Here is a 22,796-nt window from a genome sequence, read left to right on the forward strand (position 1 = left end):
TCCCATTGACACCAGGGCTAGGGTCTAGTGGGACCTAGCTTCGGTGGGAGCAAAGGCTGATGGGAATTGAGACGTTGGGCAAAGGAACTAGCCATGGAGTGCTGGAGACAGAAAGCACTCAGCCTGGTTGGGACAAATACCAGGTTCCATCTGTGGGGAATGAGAGCCATAGAGATGCAAGAGGACACTGCCTTTCCAAGCCCTACAAAAGTCGATCCAGTTTGCAAATATCATCCAATTTCTCTGATAAGAAAACCAAAGCCCAGATTCCGCATGTCAGCAGGGTCATCTGCTGACTTGTCTGAGGTCACTGTCCTGTTCTAGGCATCTGACTTAAGGCATGAGGCTTATGAAATAAACAAGTGAACCACCAGAAGTCTTCAGACTGAAGCCCTTCCCCCTCTGGAGGAGCTAAGACACACAGGACAAAGGTCACAGCAGTTAGATTGCAAATCTTTATTCTTCACTGGTTTCAACAAGAAAACAGGTGGATACATCTAGAAACATGGCTAGCATCTCTCCCAGCAACAGGCAGGGTGGGGAAGGCAGGCAAGAGGAGGACTACAATATTCCCCTCTCTGCCCCAACATAAGTGGGAATGGGCTGGGGCGGGGGGCCTTCATTCAGCTACAGGCCCTGAGAGGACCTCACCCACAGAAGCCCAGAGTGTTAGCTGAGGGCAGGAGGCTGAGCAGCCAAGGTCCAGGCCTGAGGAAAGGTGTACATAGGGGTCCAGGGTGTGATTCTCTAGGCTCATCACCAGGGGGGCGTCATGGGTTGAGGGTTCTGCAGATAAGACATCACCACAGCAGAGATGGACAGCCTGAGACAAGAGAGAGATGTTAGTACTCCAAGTGAGTAGGCTTGGGTTCCCCTCCCCTCAGGAGACCATCCCTCTCTAGGCCCAGCCTCACATGAAGCTACTCATCATCTGCTTAGTGTCCTCAGAGCTACGAGAGTTGGCGAAGCTGATGAAGGAGCAGTAAACGGCCACCCACGCACACCACTTCAGCTGGGGAAAGACAGGTGGATAAGTGAGTGGGGTGGCTCACTGAGAAGCATACCAATGAGGTCCCCTTAGGGACAGTCCCAGGCAATGATTTCAAGCCATTGAAGCGGCTTATCTCCGGCCCACCCCATCCCCGATGGAGCACTCCAAATCCTTGGTTTCTGGTCCTACAACTGCATCTCTGACCCCACAGCATCTCCTGAAGCCTAAGACTGGCCTTTGACATCCCTCATCATCCTCCCCTCTAAGTTGCTTTAAAGCCTGGCCACAGCCTCAGACCGACATTCCAAGCACCCACCCAGGATCGGACCCCCGGATTCCTCCCCAGTTAACCTCCCTTCCCCGCCCCCAACGCCCGGCGTCACCCAACTCCGCCCCCAGCAATACCCAGGCCCCGCCCACTTTGCGACGGCAGGCAGCCCCCTTCATTCCGAACCCGCCCCCAGCCTCGCAGGTGGAGCTACACAATAGTAAGCTCAGCCCCGCCCACCTTGAGCATGAGCCCGCACATGCTGAAGATCATGCCAAGAAGGTTCATGTAATCCGGCGTCGGGTCGTCCAAGGCCGGGTTACACTCGCTCGGCGGAGGCTTGTACCTGCGGCAGGCTCAAGGGTCAGAGGCGCTCAAGTCCCGCTCCTGGGAAGGACAAGCGCGTCCCTGGGTCCCGACCCACAGTCCAAGCCCCGTTCCCATGACGCTGGGGTCCTCACCTCAGCACTTTGTTCGGCCTCCGTGGGTCCGACATATTGTTCGCGGACATTGCAAGTCGAAGGTGGCGCCTCTTCCGCGGCTGGAGTGCCAGCTTCCGGCGTGGAAACGGAGAGTGGCTTTTAGAGTAACACCCGCAGCCCTCCCACTTCGGTTCCTAGCGCCTGTGGCCGAGTCTTCCCCTAGTTGGGGAGACATAATTAAAAGAGGGGGAAATGTTCCTTAAAAACTGGAAGTGGGGATAGAAACCTGGAAACAGATTTCAAAATTCCCAAAGCTAGCTTCAAAAAATTAGGAATTTTTAAACCCAAAAGTGAGAAACAGGAAGTAGACCCCGGAGGACAATAGTATGGTTACACCCGAGCGTGTTTTCAGAGGGCTCGGAATCCTCCGTGCCCACTCTAAGGCAGCAAGGAAAGGATCCTGGAGCAATGGCTTTCCCTGAGCCAAAACCGCGGAGTCCGGAACTGCCACAAAAACGGTTGAAGACGCTGGACTGCGGGCAGGGGGCGGTGCGAGCGGTGCGATTTAATGGTGAGCACCCCAATCTTCATTTCGGGTTCTCCCTCCTGCTGAGGTCGGCGGCTCTGTAACCACCGCTGGTGTTCCCCAGTGGATGGCAATTACTGCCTGACGTGTGGCAGCGACAAGACCCTGAAGCTTTGGAACCCGTTGCGAGGGACGCTGCTGCGAACGTACAGCGGCCACGGTTACGAGGTGCTGGACGCGGCCGGGTGAGCTGGGAACAAGCCGGGGTCTGGACCCTGAGGCCGGAACCGGAGGTCGACGCTGACTTTCCCTCCTCTGCCCCCTAGCTCCTTTGACAACAGTAGTCTCTGCTCTGGTGGCGGGGACAAGGCGGTGGTGCTTTGGGATGTAGCATCGGGGCAAGCCGTGCGCAAATTCCGGGGCCACGCGGGGGTGAGTGCAAGCAAGAAGAGGTTTCCTTAGAGCGTGGATTTGCGGGAGTGACCCGCATTAGCGTGTAGGTGGTGACACGGACACACACCCCCACCCTTACAGAGCAAGTATTCTTCCCCCATGGCCCAGCATTTTTTCAAACCCTCACTTTATATTTCCCCCAAACATGTATTTCACATCCCCTACCCTTAGCCTTTGTGGCATTTATCCCAATCCCCCAAAGCCCAGCCTCCTCTGAGTGGCAGTTCCTGTTTCTCAGAAGGTGAACACGGTGCAGTTTAATGAAGAGGCCACCATCATCCTGTCTGGTGAGTCTAGGATCTAGGTAGGGAGGCCCATGGTGCTGCCCCTGCCCTCTTCCACCAAACCTGATTTAACCTCCATGCTGGCCTCACAGGCTCAATTGATTCCAGTATTCGCTGCTGGGACTGCCGCTCTCGGAGGCCTGAGCCAGTGCAGACAATGGATGAAGCAAGGGATGGCATATCTAGTGTGAAGGTGTCAGACCATGAGATCCTGGCAGGGTGAGTGGAGCCAGAACCTAGCTTCTCTTCCCCAGACACAAGCTGCCTGTGTACTTAGATTAAGAACCCTTTCTCCTCGCAGCAACTCATAAGGCCCTGAATGATCTGGTTCCTGCTGACGTATCACCTTCTATTCATTTCAAGCCTTGTTTCTGTTAAATATCAAGCATGCTCCTACCCAGGACCTTTGCGATTGCTCTTTCTCTGCCTGAACTTACCCTTCTACTACTTGTTGAAAGTGTATTTCAGCACGTATTACAGGCTACTTTTTTGGTTATTGAGCATACAGCAATGAACAAAATAGGAAAACAGGGGAAAAGCCCTGCCAATGTAGGGCTGATATTCTGGTCATAGAAAACAAAACTCTCACGTGGACCTCCCTGGTGGCTCAAGGGCTCAGGTCCCAGCACTATGAGATCCGCAGCCACTGCAGCACCATTTTCAATCCCCGGCCAGGGAGCTACCCACGTGGCGCAACAGACCTCTCCTGACTCACCCACTGCTCCCCTCAGCAGTATATTTCAGTCAGTCTACCTGTTCTGTTGCCCACTCTGTCTCTGGTGAATCCTTCACCCCCTGTACCTCTGGTCTGTACCCCAGTTCCTGTATGCATAAATAAATCTTTTAAATAAATAAATAACTCCCGCAGTGCTGCCCAAGTGTTGCCACAACCCTGGAGAGTGCCATTCCCACTATGGGGACAGTTGGGACAGCCCAGTATTTGTGGCTGGCCCTGTTCCCACCCATCTCCTCTTAGACTGCATATTTTTATCCTTTTAAGTCCCAACTGAGGATGCTCATTACAGATGGGACCCAATTGGCCCTTGGGTCTGAGGCTCAAAGCCACTACCTCAGAATTCCACTTGTGAGTTCAGTTCAATCCATGTTTCCCTGTTAAGTCCTGAGTCTGAGCATGACAGTGAGAGGTGCACAGGCAGGGAAGGCCCAACCTTGCCCTGAGGACCCTCGCAGAGTGGGAGGGTACAGGTGCCTAGAGCCACAAACCCACTGGCCCAAGTCCATGCTTCAGCTGGATCCACCCTCTCTTGCAGCTCAGTGGATGGTCGAGTGAGGCGCTATGACATGAGGATGGGGCAGCTCTTTTCAGACTATGTGGGCAGTGAGTATGACTGGGGCTGTGGGAGGAAGGGAAGGCAAGACAACACATTCCCCAGCCTAAACCCTCCTCCCAGGCCCCATCACCTGTATCTGCTTCAGTCGGGATGGGCAGTGCATCCTGGTGTCCAGCCTAGACTCCACATTGCGGCTTCTGGACAAGGACACAGGGGAGCTGCTGGGCGAGTGAGTCCTTGGAGTTGTGGTGTCCCATACCCATCCACTGAGGCCCAAGCCTCCCTGACCCCACTCCCATCCCCTAGGTACACAGGCCATAAGAACCAGGAGTACAAGCTGGACTGCTGCCTGAGTGAACGTGACATACATGTTGTCAGCTGCTCTGAGGATGGGAAGGTTTTCTTCTGGGATCTGGTAGAGGTGAGCCTTCCCAACCCGACTCCACACTGGAGCACCTGTCCTTTCCACAGTCACTCCCAGGCCTGGGAAAGGGAGGGCTGTTAGAGCTGGTATCTCCAAGGAGGGAATGAGAAGACAAGGTAGGAAGGGCATTCCTGGCGAAGGGAATGATATGTGCTAAGGCTTGGAGGTGTGGCATGTACACACTAGTTAGGAAGTAACACTTTGGGATGCTGGTGGAAGCAGCAGGATCTAAGGCAGGCAGGACCACAAAGGCCACTGAGATTGACCCTGGAGAATGGGGCCTGACAGCATCTCACTCTAAGTGAGATGGAACTATAGTTATTCAAGAGCCTGAGCAACCCCATGGTTCCCAGCCTCAAGCCTTGTAAGCCCTGTCCTGATATGTCCCAGCCTGGTGGGGGCATCAGGCTGGGAACAGATCATCCAGGCTTAGTGTGGTCAGGGCTAAGGAGCCTTTGGGCTAGGGGTATTAAGCCCCCTAAGAGAGGATGAAAGGAATTAAGGGACCCAGAGACTCAAAAGGCCAGATCTGGCTCTGGAACTAGAAAGTGAAATGTTCTACTTCTGGAGGGTCCGTCAGACTGGAAATCATCCTAGGGGAAGGGCACATGAAGGGACATTCTCACAGTGGAAGGAAGAACTGTATATACTGTGACTGGAGTCATCAGGGAAGTGAGAGCATTGAGGCTCTGAACTGGGCCAGTAGAGCCCAGAAGCCAGGAAGAGAAGCTAGGAGCAATACAGGACAGGAGAGAATGAGCAGTCTCCTGGCAGGGTTCCAAGGCAGAGTCAAGAGGATATACTGATAAAGGGATGTGAGGTGTGAGAAAGACTCCTTAAATACTTGGCCTGAGCACCCAGAAGGCTGGAGCAGCTGGGGTTTAGGGGGGCAGATTCAGTTGTCAATGTCTGAGATGCAGTTAGAATCAGGTGGCTGAAGATCAGGGGACGGGGACACACTCATAACTGTTTCCCATCCCCTCATTCCACAGGGTGCCCTGGCGCTGACCCTGCCTGTTGGTCCCGGCGTGGTGCAGTCATTGTCTTTTCATCCCACGGAGCCCTGTCTGCTGACCGCCATGGCAGGTAGCATCCAGTGCTGGCGGGAAGAGGCCTATGAGGCTGAGGGTGGAGCAGGCTGAAGTCAGTGGACCCACCACCACCACTAAGGACACAGACACAGACTCAAGAAGGACAACTGACACCATTTATTCTAGACATGCTGCTGACCAAAGAATGGGGAAGGGGCTGGGTCTACAAATGAATAAATCAAGAAGGAAGTGAGGCTTCCCTTGGGCTGCAGCCCTTTAGTCCTCTTTCTTTTCAGGCCGAAATGCATCTATCTTCTGGGCAAAGGTTTCAGCCACAAGCAGGGGGAAGACCAGAGAGGCGTCGGCATAGACCTGCAGAGGGGACCCAAATGAGCCATACGACTCTGTGGCAGCAGCCTGGGAGACCCAGCACCCCCGCTAGCTGACCAGCTCTCACCTTGACAGGCTGTGCATCCATCCGAATCTTGCCCCAGGAGACAGCTTCATCTGGCCGGGCACCCGAGTCAGAGCCATCAAACTCCTGGGCCGTGTTGATATAGACCGCGTAGTCTGCCCCGTTACGCTGTGGGAGGGGCAGGGCAGCCAGTCACAAGAGGGAGACAAAGAGGCAGGGCACTGTAGGTAGAAAGGCTAACAGCTATGTCCTAGATGAAAGAAGCCCTCGCTAGCCCCTGGCTCCAAGGAAGGGGCCCAAGTCAACTGGATGGATGGGGGTTGCTGAGCAGATGATGGGCAACATTTCTCCAAATCTACCACCTTCATAGCAACAACCTTCCACATCTCAGCAGGAGTTACCACCCACCTCTGCATCCCTACCCAGGTCCTAGCCCCATCTACTCATAGGGACCCCACATTTGTTCCCCTCACAGCAGCCACAGGGTATCTGTGAGCACACAAGTTGCAACCCTCAAGGCCCTACAGGTTTGCCTGTCACCTCCCACTGGCCTAGTTGTTCCTTGACTTACTTCTGGTACCTCAGAGCCTTTGCACCATCTGTTCCCTCTGCTAGGGACAATCACATGGCTCATGAGAAGTACTTGCCAAAAACCTCTGTTCACACTTCCTGGGTCACATTTCCCAGGAAGGCTTCCCTTTTTTTGCACAGTGCCCCTTTTTATTATGTCCTTATTTTCTCCATAGCAGTAACTGCCACCTGACTTGGTACTGTCTCCCCAACTAGAATGGTAACATGTATAAAGGTATATAGGTGTGTGCCAAGAGGGCTTGCAAACCTTAGGCAGTTCTAATACACTGCTGTCTCCCTTGCACATGTTATTGGCCCAACAGGCACATCGGCATAGCAAGCCACCCCCACTACAGACCACACACACTGCATCCCCACTCACCATGAGGTTGGCATTGGCAATATGGTGCTTGACCACACCCCCACCCAAGATGATCATGCCAGAGCGTTTGGCGAAAATGGCCTGTGTGTTGATGAGCCTCAGGTCTGGAGGGGAAAGGCTGTGTCAGGATGTGGGCCCAATCAGCCTTCCTCCCTGCTCCGTAGTGGCACTGGCACCTCACCCTCAATGATGTCCAGGACCAGGCCTGGATTCTTGTAGGAATGGAAGAAGATCATGTCACCCAAGGAGCCATCTGTGAGTGCTGGGCTCAACACGGGGATGTGGTTCTGGGGAAAGACAAGACAATGGCTGGAGCTGAGCCCAGTGGAGGAAGCCTGGTCCCATCCTAATAGCATCCCCTCCCCTGCCTGAATGTGGTCAGGATGTTAAACTCTCTGTTTCCACAATTGTAAAATGGGGATAGAAAGAACACCTCCCTCAGAGATAAGGCATATGCAAGAAAATCCACATAAAATACATAAGGAATGGCAGATAACACACAGGCCATTTTTGCCAAAATACATAAGAATGGTAGCTCCTGGGCCTCCCTGGTGGCACCAGTGATTAAGTCTCAGCACTATGAAGCTATCGGCAGCCACTGCAGCATGAGTTCGATCCCCGGCCAGGGAGCTAACCCACATGGTGCAGCAGACCTCTCCTTTCTTGCCCGCTGCTCCCCTCAGCAGTGTATTTCAGTAGATCCACCTGTTCTCCTCACTCTGTTTCTGGGGAATCTTCTCACCCCACTGCACCTCTGGCTAACCCCAGGTCTTGTATGCATAAATAAATAAATCTTAAAAAAAAAAAAAAATGGTAGCTCCTATTATTTCAATTGCTGGGTCTCACAGCCTCTGAGGAACATGAGGCTATACCAGACTCCATGGGAACATTCACCTCGCCATCAATGTTCCCAGGTAATCTAGAGCCTAGACCACATTCAGTAGCTGCGTAACTTCACACAAACTGCCTTCTGAGATTGAGGTTCCTCACCTAAGAGTGAGGATGATAAAAATAATAAACCCAGCTGACTGAAGATGAAATAATACATGCCAAGGCTTGTCATTTCTGCCCCCAACCACCCCTTACCTTCTGGGCCCAGTAATACACTGAATCTGGGTTGTTGATCTCCTTGCCAAGTCGGGCGATCATCTTAGAAGGTGTCCATTTCACACCCTGGGAGGAAACATGGGGTTCAGTCAGCAGTGCCTCCCTGACTCCACCATGCTCTATCCCCCACCTCCATTGCTCCACCTCTGTGTTCTGCTCCAGCACCATCTGGTCCAGAATAGGCATCAACCAGTCCTCAAACTTGCAGTAATTGTCATTGGGCACCAGCAGGTTCCCGATCCTGGGGACAGGAGGCAAGTGGGAGCCCAGGACCCTTAGCTCAGCTCCCCACCCAGCACCACTCCGGGCCCCTACCTGTTGATCCCATTCTCACGAAGCTCCTTCCCCCTGAGGCTGAACTCGCCTAAGTATGTGGGCGCCAGGCACTTGATGAGATCCTCCTCCACACCCCCAGCTGTGGTCACCAAGACGTCCACCTACAGTCACAAGACAGTGTAGCTGACCCAGGAAAGGGGCTTCTGCCCACATACCAGGCAGAACCCAATTCTCATCCAGGCCCATCCTGATGGTCCATCCATCAGGAGTCCCCACTGGAAGATGGGGGAACTCTGCTGCAAAGCAAAACTCCATGCTGTTACTCTGCTTAATACTGATCCATATCAACCTATCTCACTTAGATAACCAATGAGACCCTGAGAGGCCAAGGCCACAGCCCCACCCGGTCCCCACCATGTTGTGTTGCACGAGGTAACGGATGGTCTCACGGATGCCTGAACTGATGAGGTTGGAGGTGTAGCCCAGGAAAATGGTGCAGCCAGTGAGTGGGCGGAGACTCTGGGTCAGGTCTGCGTGATGGTCTTCATCCTGTGACAGGGGCTCCAGCTTCTTCTCTATCTAGACGTAAGGGCCAAGTCGAGTTAACCTCTGGCCCCAAACTCCAGTCCTAGGATCCCAAATGAGTTTCTGTCTTAGTCAGACTACACCCCTAGGTTCTGCCCGCCCAGAGATACGGGACCGGACCGCTTCTGCCTGAGCCAGGGAAGAAAAGTCCCTGTGCGGGCTCGGCCCACTTCACAGTCGGAACCTCAGGGAACAAGCCAGGGATTTGCCCCCTTTCAAGAATCTAAGAGCATCTCCTTTGCAGGTCCAGGCCCCTTTCGCAGTGAGAAGAGCAAATCCAAGATCCCCTTATGATCTGTGCGCCTCCTTCAACCAAGCGGATCACCGGATCCGCCCATTCGGAAACACTTCCACACGTTTTCTATAACCCACCTGCCATTTAGAAACAGTTCCCACCCCATGTAGACACTACGATACCGATACTGGGGAACGACGTCCCCTTCAAAGCACACAAACGCCCGCCTAGGATGGACCCCGCCCACCTCCAACAATTGGACCGCCCCAACGAAGGACAAGCCTCCTTCCTCAGGGAAACCCCGCCCCGGCCGGTACCGCGGTGGCGTTTCTGGAGGCTACGCCCCCTCGACCCAGGAAGTCCCGCCCCAACTCTCACCATGGCGTTAACTTGCTGCACTGCGCGCCCGAAGTTTGTGGCCTGGAAGCCGGTGGTGCTGTAGGCCTCCAACAGCGCGCGGTAGTCCACGCCGCGGTTGAAGTCGTAGCCCCGGACCTGGGCGCTCTCGGTCGGCAGCGCTGAGCTGTGCTTTAGCACAGCGGCCAGTGCCGCCGCAGGCGCCTTCCCCTCCCGGGGATCCTCCATGCTCCTGCGGCCGCACAGCCAGGTTAGAGCTGCCCCAGGATGGGCTTCTGCGGCCTTGAAACACCAAGCCCCGGCTTAGTGTTCTCTACAAGAGCGCAGGAAATCAGGCTCCGGTAAAGCTGGGGAGGACGCAGGAAGTACTTAGTCACATGACCCTCTTTGAGCGGGTGCGCGGCCATCTTTGCGTGTGTGTTCCGTGTACGGAAGCCTGGAGGAGCCTATTTTCCTTTTTCACGTGTTTTCAATCTTTGGTAGACTTTAGAACCCTGCTTTTACAGCCGCCTGCTGGAAACTCAACGCATTGCACGGCGCTTGCCTGTTCGTGTCTGTCTCCAAGAGAGATGTCTTCCTAGATACTGCCCTTGGACAGGAATTAAGTCATCAGGTAGTGTCAGACCGTTTCTGTCTTTCAGAGTCTTGTCAAATGGGATAATGACTCCTTTTGGTGCTTATCAAGTCTCCAGAGGCTCCACATGATGTAGGCCTCCAGCCTGTAGGCCTCTATATCTTTCCCTGGTAGAGGTAGCTGTCACTTCCTCTAGGAAGCCTTCCCTGACCTTCCTCTGGGTAAAGGACCTCCTCTGGGATCTAACACATCGCTTTTCCTCCAGAACAACTGTGAGACCCTCGGGAATGGGGTCTATCTCTTGGGCCCCCTTAACCATCATGCATAGCATCTGGTTCAGATGGGGCCCCTTTAGAAATGCAAATCAAAACTACAATGAGATACCATCTTATACCAGTGAGAATGGCACATATTTAAAAAACTAGCAGCAACAAATGTTGGCAAGGATGTGGAGAAAAAGGAACTCTCCTGCACTGCTGGTGGGAATGCAAAATGGTCCAACCACTATGGAAAGCTGTGTGGAGATTCCTCAACCTACTAAAGATAGAGCTTCCATATGATCCAGCAATTCCACTCCTAGGTATTCACCCAAAGGACACAGAAACATTAATTCAAAGGGCACCTGCACCCCTTTGTTTATAGCAGCACTATTTACAATAGCTAAGCTATGGAAACAACCCAAATGCCCAAAAATAGATGACTGGATCAAGATGTGGTACATATACACAATGGAATATTACTCAGCATTCAAAAAGATAAACTCAAGCAATTTGCAGCAACATGGATGGCGCTGGAAGGGATCATGCTCAGCGAAATAAGCCAGAAAGAAAAAGAAAAATATCGGATGGATGGTCTCACTCATAGCAAGAATTTAGAAAACCTAAATAAGGGACAAGGAAAAAGACCAATTATAATAAAGAAAAAGTCAAAATCAACAAGCAACTGTATACCAGAGACACACTAGGGGGTTGGGGGGTAGGCATTAGGGACAAATAAGGGGGGTGGGAATTGTACGGGGAATATAACCAAAATGAAAATGCATACATTATGCAAAAATGAAAAATGATGTAAGAATTATATAAAATATAAAAAAAGGAACCCTTTAATCACTCACTCTACAATTTATGGAATCTATATTATATGATGGTGTCTGCAGGGCACTGTCTATAAAAGATGTGGACTCTGCTCTCTTGGAGCCCACAGTTTGGGGAGATAGTTAACAACCATGGCTAGTGCTATTCAGGATTTAAACAGGGTAATGCTTGAATGTTTTGGATTGGGGTGGATGGAGGGGTTGGTGATCATAGTTGGAGGGACAGGTGGCTAGGAAATTACACCAAGAAGGTAACGTGAGCCAAGTCCAGAAAGCCAGAAAGACTGCAAATGTGACAATCTAAGAGGCCATTTCCCCAGCTCCCCTCATTGGGAGAAAGACTAGGCAGTGCAGTCTCTTAGGCTGGAAATGAGCCTACTTAAGGAAGAACAGAACATCCTCCTTGACATCCTTCACAGTCCCCATGACCTCCATGCTAGATCCCTTCCCTCCACTTTATCTCCCAGCTGTGGCCAGAGCTTGTTAAACATAAACACATCATAACATCACACTTTGTTAAAACTTTCTAACACTGGCTTCTGTCTACGAGTAAAATACAGGCTCTTTACCATGCTCTTGGAGGATACTAACTTCCCTGCTCTCACACTTCTCTTCCACCTTCACATACTCCCTCACTGTTCTAAAACCCACCAGCTCTTTCCTAGTCAAGGGATTAGTATCCTAAAAGTTTTGGAGGCAAATAAAAAGGTGTGTTTGTTTAGGAGTCTATGACTTGCAATTTGGGGTGCACAGACTTAGTCAGAAGTTTAAAATGTACCTGGAGAAGGGATAAATTTAGCGGGTCTCATGGAAGGAAAAGAGGAAGATGAGGTGAGCAGTTAAAGAAAAAAATTGATTATTATAACGGAGGCCTCCCTGGTGGCACAAGGGGTTAAGCACAGCACTGTGAAGCTACCCACAGCCTCTGCAGCACAAGTTCCATCCCTGGCCAGGGAGCTACCCACATGGCACAGCAGACCTCTCCTGATTCAACCACTGCTCCCTTCAGCAGTGTATTTCAGTCAGTCTGCCTGTTCTGTTCCCTGCTCCGTCTCTGGTGGATCCTCTCACCTCTCATACCTCTGGCCTGTACCCCAGCTCTTGTACACATAAATAAATAAATCTTTAAAAAAAAAAAAGGAATTGATTATTACTAAGTAACTTTATTACTTTAAAGGTAAATTTTTTTTGAACTTTTTTTTCACAGCCATTCTTTTTTTTTTTTTAAGATTTATTTATTTATACAAGCACTGGGTACAGTCAGAAGCACAGGAGGGTGAGAGAATTCGCCAGAGCCAGAGCGGGGAGCAGAGCAGGCAAAAGGATCGAAGTACACTGCTGAGGGGAGCAGCGGGCGGCAGGAGAGGCCTGCGCGCCATGTGGGACCCTCCTCCGGTGGCCGGGGAGCAGCCGGGGATCGAACCGGCGCCACAGAGGCTGCGGGCAGCTTCACAACCCAGCGCTCAACTGCTGCGCCACCAGGGAGGCCCAACTTTATTACTTTAATTGGTTACCAATTCTACTCTCTGGCAAAAAGTATACAATCATCAGTTCTCAAACAGTTGTTAACTTGATGATTTCTTAAAACAATTGCTTTCCTGCCCAGTCCAAAGTTCTTTATCCCAGTACAAACAAGGTGGGTAATGCAGTTTCTCTGTATTACCTAGCTGGCTCCACCTTAAAAATGGTTTCACAGGGCCTCCCTGGTGGCACCAGGGGTTGGGACACAGCCTGTGAGGCTGGCTCGAAGCCACTGCAATGAGTTCAATCCTGGTCAGGGAACTGCCTACATGGCGCAGCAGACCTCTCCTGGCTCACCCACTGCTCCCCTCAGCAGTGTGTTTCGGTCACTCTGCCTGTTCTGTTCCCCACTCTGTCTCTGGTGAATCCTTTCACCCCCGCCCCCCTGCACCTCTGCCCTGTACCCCAGTTCTTCTATGCATAAATAAATGGATCTTTTTTAAAAAATGTTTCTACAGACTTCAGCTTTGTGATTGGATGATGCATCTGCCTGCGGCTCTCTGCCAGGAACACACCCTGTTCCAGCTCCTTTTCTGGGCCCCAGTCCAAATGTCACCTCCTCCAAAAGACAGACCTTGACTACCCTCTCAACTTTACCTTCTTTTTTGTTATCTTTCACGGCACTTAATAAATTTGTTATTGTCCATTCCTCCCTGGTTAGAAATGGCAGCAGCTTTGTGAGGGCAGGGTTATCTGGTCTTACTGCTGTTTGTTTGTTTGAAGATTTACTTATTTTTTTAATGCATGGAAGAGCTAAGCAAGAGGTACAGGGCAAGAGAGGATTCACCTGAAACAGAGTGGGGAGCAGAACAGGGATTTACAAAATATACTGCTAAGGGAAGCAGAGAGCCAGACAGGAGAAATCTGCTGAGCCATGTGGGATCTCCCTGGTGGGGGATCTAACTTAGGTCATCACAGTGATAGCACTGAGACTTAACCCCTAGGCCACTAGGGAGGCCCCTGCTGTTCTTTTTACTGTGCTCAGTGGTGGCATGCCGGTATAGATGCTAAATGAACAAACATACACAAGGTGATTAGGGTAATCCAAAAGGAATGAAGTTAAAGAGAGGTTGATAAATGGATTCAGAGGGCAGAAGATGCCAAAATGGTCAGGGTCCTGTGAACTGTTGTAAGGAAGGTGGGTTGATGCTAACAGGTTGGGAAACCATCAGAGAGTTGTTTAGTTTTGTTTTTTTAAGATTTATTTATTTATCCATACAAGCACTGGGTACAGTCAGAAGTGCAGGAGGGTGAGAGAATTCACCAGAGCCATAGCGGGCAGCAGAACAGGCAGACTGATGAAACACACTGCTGAGGGGAGCAGCGGGTGCGGCAGGAGAGCTCTACGCACCATGTGGGACCCTCGCCGGTGGCTGGGGATCAAGCTGTCGCTGCAGAGGCTGTGGGCAGCTTAGCAGCCCAGCACTGAACTGCTGCGCCACCAGGGGAGGCCCCATCAGGGAGTTTTAAAAGAGCACTGAGAGGGCCTCCCTGGTGGCACAGCGGTTGAGCGCTGGGTTGCGAAGCCGCCCGTAGCCTCTGCAGCGCCGGTTCAATCCCCAGCTGCTCCCCGGCCACCAGAGGAGGGTCCCACGTGGCGCGCAGACCTCTCCTGCCGCAGACCTCTCCTGCCGCAGACCTCTCCTGCCGCAGACCTCTCCTGCCGCAGACCTCTCCTGCCGCCCGCTGCTCCCCTCAGCGGTGTGCTTCGGTCCTTCTGCCTGCTCTGCTCCCCGCTCTGGCTCTGGTGGATTCTCTCACCCTCCCGCGCTTCTGACTGTACCTAGTGCTTTATAAATCTTTAAAAAAAAAAAAAAAAAAAAGAGCACTGAGAGAGGCCTCCCTGGGAGTGCAAGGGGTGAAGATGCAGCACTATGAAGCTATCAGCAGCCTCTGCAGGCCAGATGCGCAGGAGGGTGAGAAGATTCACCAGAGACAGAGAGGGGAACAGAACAGGCAGAGTGATGAAATACACTGCTGAGGGGATCAGCAGGCACGACAGGAGAGGTCTGCTGCGCCATGTGGGACCCACACAGGCCAGCTGGGATCGAACCGGTGCTGCAGAGGCTGCAGACAGCTTCACAGCGCGGCGCTCAACTGCCTGCGCCACCAGGAGAGGCCCTGTAATCGGGTTGTTGTTTTTTTTTAAATAAAAGATTGATTGATTGATTGATTTATACAAGCACTAGGTACAGTCAGAAGCGCGGGAGGGTGAGAGAATTCACCAGAGCCAGAACAGGGAACAGAACAGGCAGAGTGACGAAATACACTGCTGAGGGGAGCAGCGGGTGGCAGGAGAGGTCTGTCGAGCCATGTGGGACCCTCGCCGGCGGCCGGGGATCGAACCAGCATTACAGAGGCTGCGGGCAGCATCTCAGCCCAGCGCTCAACCGCTGCGCTACCAGGGGTGGCCCTGTAATTGGATTTTTTTTAAGATTTATTTATGCATACAAGAACTGGGGTACAGGCCAGAGGTGTGGGGGGAGAGAGGATTCACCAGATACAGAGTGGGGAACAGAACAGGCAGATCTACTGAAATACACTGCAGTGGGAGAGCCAGGAGAGGTCTGCTGTGCCATGTGGCTAGCTCCCTGGCCAGGGATCGAACTTGTGCTGCAGTGGCTGCTGATAGCTTCATAGTGCTGTGACTTAACCGCTCGTCCACCAGGGAGTCCCCATAATCAGATTTATTTTTAACAGATTCCATGGCTGCTTTGGGGAGAGCAGGTGCAGGGAAGTAGAAGGACAGGGGAGACCAAGGCAAGGAGGGCACACTGGTCCAGGGAGTAGAGATGGCATGGGACCAGGTAGTACCAACATGGTAGAAAGAAGTGACCAACTTGAGAACCTAATTTGAAAGTTGAGCTGATGACTCTTGAGAATGATTAGATGTAGGGACACAGAAAGAGAAGAATGAAAGAGTTCAAGATTTGGGCCAGGGCAATTGGGTTGATGGTGGTGAACTTGGGAACAGAAGATCTAGGAGGAAGATGATTCAGAGTCCAGCTTTGGCTGAATTTGAGGAGACAGATGTGATGGACCATCACAGGAGGCAGAAAGATCCTTGGAGTTTTGAGGTCAGAGAATGGGTAGGATGGGGACACTGGAAACCATCAGCATAAGCATGTGGACTATCATTTGTAGATGAAATCCCCTGGGGGTGCTGAATATAGACTGACAGGAGTGACAGGGCTGGAGTCTGGAGAAAACTCTGTATATTGGGGGACAAAGAAACTGGCAAAAGAGGAGTGGTGGGCTTAGCAGAAATCAAGGGTCATACCAGGGTCCCCCCATACCCCCAGCCAAATCTTTCAGCCTGCAGGGACCCAGGTGCCATGTGACAACAGGGCAGCACCCGGCCCCTTGGGACAGGGGCCCCCTCCACTAAGGCAGCTGCTGCTGCCACTGGTGACATTTCGCTCCATGAGCATCCTGGCTTCAAAGTCTCCACAGGGGTTGGGGAAGGACACTGGAGGGGGTTGGAGAGGCCAGGCCAGTGAGTGGAGGGAGCCAGAGCAAGAGCAGCGCCGCTGGAGGACTGAGCAGTCAGGTCGAGTCCTCAGCTGAGGTATGTGGTCCTGATGGGGGTTGGGGAGCAGCCACCCCCATCCCACAGTCCCCAGGAGACACAGGGGACATACAGGGACCTCAGGTAACCTTGAGGCTTGGGGTCTGGGGTCAAACCCACTGCCTATGGACATGCTTACCCTCCTCCAGATGTCTGGCAAGGTGGCCATTGGGACTGACATCGGGCAGGCCCGGCGGGCTGTGGAACAGCTGCGGATGGAGGCAGGCATCGACCGAGTAAAGGTGAGGGCTGGGGTAAGGTGGGCATGCTTGGGTCGGAGATCAGGTGGATAAGCTGGGCTCTGACTAACTGGGCTGCCCTGCAGGTATCCAAGGCGGCTGCTGATCTGCTGCAGTTCTGCACAGAGCAGGCCAAGAGCGATCCCTTCCTTGTGGGCATCCCTGCTGCCACCAACCCCTTCAAGGAGAAGAAGCCCTGTGCCATCCTGTGACCTTGATGACCCAGGGGACCTCAATAAACATGAAGTGAATCTCTCCAGGGCATGGCTCAGCTGGGCTACAATGGGGAGCATAGAGGGCACAGGGGGGAGTGCATGCTTGTGGGAGTCAAGTATACACTTAGTCCAGCCTCCCTTCCCACCCACTCAGGGTCATGGCCATAGTGGCACACATGACCTGGGCTGTCCAAGGAAGAACACAGCCCTGCACCTAGGGGGTGGCATTAGCAAGTCCCCTCTCACACTGCCAAAACATAGCTCAGGTCAGAGTCCCTGTTTACTCGTCACATACCCACATATGATCATTCAGACACCATAATGCAAACAGGTACCCACATGTGATAATCTCACCCTTCCTTATACACACCTACCTCAAATGCACAGACATGCATATACATGCAGGGTTACCCCAAACCCACCTCCAAACCCATCTCCCAGGTGACACGCTCAGCTGCAGAAATGCTCTTAGATGGGCACAGGTACGCCTAGACATAGCCATGACTATCTCAGAAGCTGCTGAGACACAGTCACAAATGAGTCCCCAGATCCCAGCCCAAGCAGACTCAGGCAGCATCCTTGGGGAAGACCAGAGCACCAACATATAAGGTTTATTTCTCCTTCCCACTCAACAGAAAGCAGGAATCCGAATCATAATACAGGGCCCCAAAGCAGGGGAGCAGTCCTCTGGGCGGGGGGACACAACACCAACCTCCCCTCCTGTGGCCTGGGACCCTGCCCCACCATGGTACAGACTTCTTGTGTCCTAGGCCTATGTGGGCAGGCAGAGGCAGCACCAACATTGGGGAGGTTTCCCCTGAGAACAAAGCCTGAGGATCAGTCAGCCAGCAGGCAGATCCACATCCACTCCATCAGCTCAGGCCTGCAGCCTCCAGACTTCCAGTGACAGGCCCCCAGAGGCAGCCACCACCAGATTGCCCTCAGCACATATCTGTGAAGGGAAGGACACCAGGAGTCAGGGGCACTCTGGGCAGCTGAGCAAGGCACAGAGGGCAGGGCCTTACCCCATTCAGCACATTGTGGTGGCTTCGAGTACAGATGGTCCTTGGTGGGTCTGTGGGCACATGTATCTAGTGAGAAGCAAAGAGTGAAGGTCAGGACCTCCAACTGTGGGGGTGGGGTATGGATATGGCCAATCCAGGGGTCTTACCCGGATGCTCTTATCAGTGGACGTGGTATACAAAGCCCCCAGTGAGTGCTTGATCCCTGTGATCTGAGATCTGTGGCCCACATCAAAGGACTGCAGGAGGGAGGGACAAGAAACACTCAGGCATGGCTCTCAGGGCCAGCCCCACCACCACCACCACCACCCTGGTATCAAAGGGCCAAGGAGAGACAGGCAGGGCCCTGGCAGACCCGGACAAGCTGGAAGGAGCCATCACGATTGGCAAATACGTGCAGCAAGCCCTGGTTGTCTCCAGCCCAGAGTTGGGGCTCCTGGTAGGACATGCAAAGCAGGTAGGAGTCCAGCTGTGGAAGGGACATGGGTTGAAGCAGCTCAGGCTGGGCCTAGCCACACAGAAGCCCTGGTCCCAAAGGGTTCCAAAGGAGAGCCCACCTGCAGCCGCTGCAGGACGCTGTTGGTCCGGCGGTCAAACACTACAAGGGTGTGATCCTCGCTGCCCGAGATGATGTGCCGGTCGTCCGCCAGCAGCGCCAGCACAGCACTAGAGTGCAGCCGCCGGCTCTTCAGCAGGACCGGGCCGGCTTTGTGGACAATGGGCAGGATGGGGCGACATCACAGCCTCCACCACTGAGAATTCTGGGCCTCCATTGTACCTGACAAAACTTTCCATCTGCTTCTCCCAAATGCCCCTCCACCCCCATCCTGCAGAATATAGTCTCTCCTCACCCCAGCTGGATCCAGTCTCCCAGGACCACAAAACCTGTGCCCTCCATCTGCTCCAGTCACGTCTATTCTCAATTCAGATCAGAGTGACCAGACTTTGGCAGATCCCAGCACAAACCACCTAGTCAGCTCAAGGGTCCACCTAGACAAGCTCCCCACACCCACCCAAACACTACCCCTAGCTGTCTGACTAAGGGCACTACTTCAATTAAACAAAATAAGAACAAATAAATAACAGAAAAGACATATACCTGGCAGTGTTCTTTTGTTCTAGGGGATTTTATGTAAACAAACTTATTTAACCCACGATGTTTTATGTCATATCCCATTAACCACATGGGACTGGAGTTGTTAAGATTTTACAGATGGGGAAACGAGTCAGGATTCTAACCACCTCCAGGGCTATGTGTCCTACCCAAAGCTTCAGGCTCAGAGGCCCCTCCTCTGAGAGTCCTCCATGTTCCTTACCCACCAGTCCCATTCCTATCACCACTCAGTCCCATTCCCCAAACTCTACCCCTACACACAGTACCAGACACTCATTGCGCAGTATGGGCTATGTGACTGTCACCCTGGCTAGGCTGTGAGTCTCAACCATCCCCTTTATAAGCATGACCCTGCAGCCCCCAAGCAGCGCTGCTCTCCCCACCTGGTGCCCGAGAGCCCTGGCCCACCTCTGGGGTCGTAGATTGTCACCTTCTTGTCATAGGTGCCCGTCACCAAGATGTCAGGCCGGTAGGACAAGCACAGAACAGCTGCCTTGCCCCTGGGGACATAGGGACCACAGTGCTGGGGCTGGAGTCAGACAGGGCCCTGTTCTCCAGGATCCCCCTGTCCAGGACCCCTCATACTTTATCTCACCAAACTGCTGCCCATCTGCTGCCATGTCCCAGAGTTTCACCGTGCTGTCCCAGGAACCAGAGCACACTCGATGGTCCAGCGCTGCCAAAGACCACACCCAGCCCTGTGGATGGGACCCTTGTGATCATTCCCATTTCACAAGAAACAAAACAGAGTCTAAGGAGGAAGACAACTGTACCCAGAAGACAGAACAAGTAGGCAGTATAAATTAGAGCTTAGGTCAGTGGGTCTGTCTGACTTTAAAGACTAGGACATTTGCACTACCACCCAATAATGTTTCTAAATTAAGTACCAATGGTGGTTTAAGGTCAGATAGTAATATGATTAAGAATGGGGCCTCAGCCTCCCTAGTGGTGCAAGGGGTTAAGCACCACACTATGAAGGAACCTGCAGCCTCTGCAGCACGAGTTCAATCCCCAGGAGGCCAGGGAACAACCCACATGGCGCAGCAGACCTCTCCTGACTGCCCGCTGCTCCCCTCAGCAGTGTATTTCAGTCAATCTGCCTGTTCTGTTCCCCACTCTGTCTCTGGCAAGTCCTCTTACCCCCCCCCCCATCTCTGGCCTGTACCCCAGCTCCTGTATGCACAATGAATAAATCTTTAAAAAAAAAAAAAAAAGAAAGAAAGAATGGGGCCTCGGGCCTCCCTGGTGGCACGGGCGGTTGAGCGCAGCACTGTGAAGCTGTCCGCAGCCTCTGCAGTGCCGGTTTGATCCCCGAGGGCCACAGACCTTTCCTGTCTCACCCACTGCTCCCCTCAGCCGTGTATTTCAGTCAGTCTGCCTGTTCTGTTCCCCGCTCTGTCTCTGGTGTATCCTCTCACCCCTCGCATCTCTGGTCTGTACCTCAGCTCTTGTATGCATAAATAAACAAATCTTTAAAAAAAAAAAAAAGATGCATGTTCATTTCATTCATCCTCATACTAAGTGCCCCCTGGACAGAAAGAGAAAGTGAGGCCAAAAAAAGTCACACATCACACCAACAATAGCAGAGCTAGATTTAAACCTGTCAGACCTGGTGCCCAAACCCATGCACTTAGCCAGAGTCCCTCCCAGACCTCGTGTCTCCTACCTGGCCCTTACCTTGTGGGTGCTGTTCTGCTGGGAGCCCAGGGCCTTGACCAGGACCCGACTGGGCTCTGCCCCCAACTGTCGCAGGTCCCACAGATTGACATTGCGATCTCGGGAACCTGACAGACACAGGGTCCCACCCTGGGAAGGGAGTAAGGGGATGTTGTCAGGCTTACCCTGGCCCACCCTCACCTAACCCCCTCCCCCAATTCCTGCCTCACCTGGAGCAGCAGCACGGAGTCAATGGAAGCAAAGTGCCCATCGGCCAGGCAGAAATACTCAGCCCAGCGTCCATCCTCTGCCCAGCGTGACAGGTGCTGCTCTAGCTCAATGCATGCCGCTGGCCAGTCAAAGTCCTCCTCTGTGGGGCACCATGAGCAGGGTTCCCAGATGGCAGGAACCCTGCCACCCACACTGTCTAAGCCCATCTCTGGCTTCCAGGGAGTACAAACTGCAACAGTCTTAGAAGATAGGCCTACCTGTATCCCTCCCACTCCCCTAAGGAGGACCAGCTTCTGGCTTTGGGACCACTAGCCCAACTACCTCCAAGTAGATCTGATTAATTCTCACCAATTTCTGTTTCCAGAAACTGGGGAATTGGAGCCTCAGGGTCACCCAAGCCAGGGGGATATCAACCTCATGATGTTAAGTTCTCCTCCAACTCCTTACTGAGGTCCAGCCTCAGCCCTCAATCCTCAAGCTAGAACTTCATTAACCAATACTTCCTGCCTCAGTCATCTTAACTGGATCCAGGGAAGTGCTTCTCAAACTAGTATCTGTAAACCAGAGAGCTTTGCCAAGGTATAGAACCCAAGTATTGAGTGCAGAGATTCAGTGTTAGAAATGTGGCCCAAGCATTAAGCTATTCAAGAAAGCCCAAACAGTTCAAGTTCCCCAAGTTCTCTTTCCCCCTCCTCCCTCCATCCCTGCCTAGGCTACTGGCTACTGCCTAAAATTCCGGGATACTTGAGAATCAGATGTGTATTGCTGGCATCAGGTATCCCAACCTCTAAACATCAGCCTAGGTTCAAGGGTTTTGAGGCTCACCAATTGCTACCTCAGCATCTAGGTTAGACATAAGAGTTTGAGTAGTCTTGGGTTTAACCTAAGCCCCTAGCATAGATTCTGACAGCCTGAGACTTCAAGTCTCCGTATCAAACACCAGGCAGGAGTCAAGGTCTTAGTACCACCAGAACTCAAGCCTGAGAACCTTGGATACTTTAGATCCTGAGTTGAGAGACCCCAGCTCCCACACAGACTGCCTCAGCCTCAGGACCACAAGTGCCTGTCTCATGGTCCAACCAGAGGTGAGGAGCTTTGCCCCCACCAGTAACTACCTCAGGTGCCTATCAGAGCCAGGACAGCCAGAGCCTGCTCCAAAAGCTGTGCTCACAGCACCCCCTTTTCTGCCCCAAGCCTGACTTGGGTGAACCCCAGCCCCCAAGCTTGCGCACCTTCCACCACTGGATAGGGCGCGCGTACACGTCGCTGCGCACGTAGCCTCCAGGTGACATGGTCACGCACGAGGTCGCGCAGCGCGTGGCACACGCGCGGCAGGACGTGGAGCACGAGGCGTGCGTCCAGGTAGGCGCAGATTTCGAGCAGCAGCTCCGGGGGAAGACTCAGCAGGCCCGGGACGCCCATGACCGGGCCCTTGGATGCGGCCCGAGTCTCCAAGGCTCCAGGCGATGCGGCAGGAGCTGACAGTGGAGGGGCGCGCGGCGGCGCCAGTCCGAGTTGCGGCGGAGTGAGAACACGGGCCACGTAAGCCTCGGCCTGCGAGTCGGGGTCAGGCTCTGGCTCCGAGTCGGAGTCATCGTCCCAAGCGCGGGGATAGTCGCGCGGCCCTGGGGGTAGCTCCATGGCGACCGGTGGGTGCGGCCCTGACCGGCCCTGTCAGCTGAGGGCCCCCGCGTCCTGTCTCCTAGGTAGCGCGAGGATACTTCCGGCGCTAGCTGATGATGCTACACTCCCGCCGGAAGTGAGGTGCCCTCGTGGAAACTAGCGTGTTACCCAATTCCCGCTAGTTGGAGGGGTCTGATTTTGCAACGTCCTTTTGCTGAACTCATGTCCCTGGCTCCTGCCTTTATTTGTAAAAAATATTATTTATGCATACAAGAACTGGGTACAGGCCAGAGGTGGGGGGGCAGTGAGAGTGGGGAGCAGA

General features: G+C 53.1%; 5 protein-coding genes across 5 annotated transcripts; 2 read left to right on the forward strand and 3 right to left on the reverse strand.

The window, feature by feature from the left end:
• Window positions 1-416: 416 nt before the first annotated feature.
• Window positions 417-1,836, reverse strand: WDR83OS (WD repeat domain 83 opposite strand). The gene is made up of 4 exons (XM_037505906.2): window positions 1,721-1,836; window positions 1,500-1,605; window positions 915-1,012; window positions 417-823 (listed from the first exon to the last, which is right to left on the reverse strand). The coding sequence occupies exons 1-4, from the start codon at window positions 1,768-1,770 to the stop codon at window positions 757-759; spliced, it is 321 nt and encodes a 106-aa protein (XP_037361803.1). The 5' UTR covers window positions 1,771-1,836; the 3' UTR covers window positions 417-756.
• WDR83 (WD repeat domain 83) lies at window positions 1,469-5,962 on the forward strand. The gene is made up of 9 exons (XM_037505907.2): window positions 1,469-2,252; window positions 2,332-2,452; window positions 2,534-2,639; window positions 2,899-2,947; window positions 3,037-3,163; window positions 4,216-4,283; window positions 4,357-4,465; window positions 4,543-4,657; window positions 5,653-5,962. The coding sequence occupies exons 1-9, from the start codon at window positions 2,150-2,152 to the stop codon at window positions 5,800-5,802; spliced, it is 948 nt and encodes a 315-aa protein (XP_037361804.1). The 5' UTR covers window positions 1,469-2,149; the 3' UTR covers window positions 5,803-5,962.
• DHPS (deoxyhypusine synthase) lies at window positions 5,854-10,033 on the reverse strand. Its single transcript, XM_037505905.2, has 9 exons — window positions 9,640-10,033; window positions 8,856-9,020; window positions 8,481-8,602; window positions 8,310-8,406; window positions 8,145-8,231; window positions 7,240-7,345; window positions 7,059-7,162; window positions 6,149-6,274; window positions 5,854-6,063 (listed from the first exon to the last, which is right to left on the reverse strand). Exons 1-9 carry the CDS (start codon window positions 9,844-9,846, stop codon window positions 5,968-5,970), a joined length of 1,110 nt encoding a protein of 369 aa, XP_037361802.1. The 5' UTR covers window positions 9,847-10,033; the 3' UTR covers window positions 5,854-5,967.
• Window positions 9,635-16,862, forward strand: GNG14 (G protein subunit gamma 14). The gene is made up of 3 exons (XM_037505910.2): window positions 9,635-10,231; window positions 16,524-16,616; window positions 16,700-16,862. The coding sequence occupies exons 2-3, from the start codon at window positions 16,524-16,526 to the stop codon at window positions 16,823-16,825; spliced, it is 219 nt and encodes a 72-aa protein (XP_037361807.1). The 5' UTR covers window positions 9,635-10,231; the 3' UTR covers window positions 16,826-16,862.
• Window positions 15,521-22,565, reverse strand: FBXW9 (F-box and WD repeat domain containing 9). The gene is made up of 10 exons (XM_037505908.2): window positions 22,084-22,565; window positions 20,851-20,990; window positions 20,642-20,770; window positions 19,550-19,662; window positions 19,373-19,464; window positions 18,408-18,556; window positions 18,206-18,319; window positions 18,000-18,089; window positions 17,854-17,919; window positions 15,521-17,780 (listed from the first exon to the last, which is right to left on the reverse strand). Exons 1-10 carry the CDS (start codon window positions 22,490-22,492, stop codon window positions 17,706-17,708), a joined length of 1,377 nt encoding a protein of 458 aa, XP_037361805.1. The 5' UTR covers window positions 22,493-22,565; the 3' UTR covers window positions 15,521-17,705.
• Between the last annotated feature and the right edge of the window lie 231 nt (window positions 22,566-22,796).

This window comes from Talpa occidentalis, unplaced genomic scaffold (genome assembly GCF_014898055.3).
Source record: "Talpa occidentalis isolate TD23 unplaced genomic scaffold, MPIMG_talOcc4v2.1 talOcc4.12, whole genome shotgun sequence".
Taxonomy (NCBI): domain Eukaryota; kingdom Metazoa; phylum Chordata; class Mammalia; order Eulipotyphla; family Talpidae; genus Talpa; species Talpa occidentalis.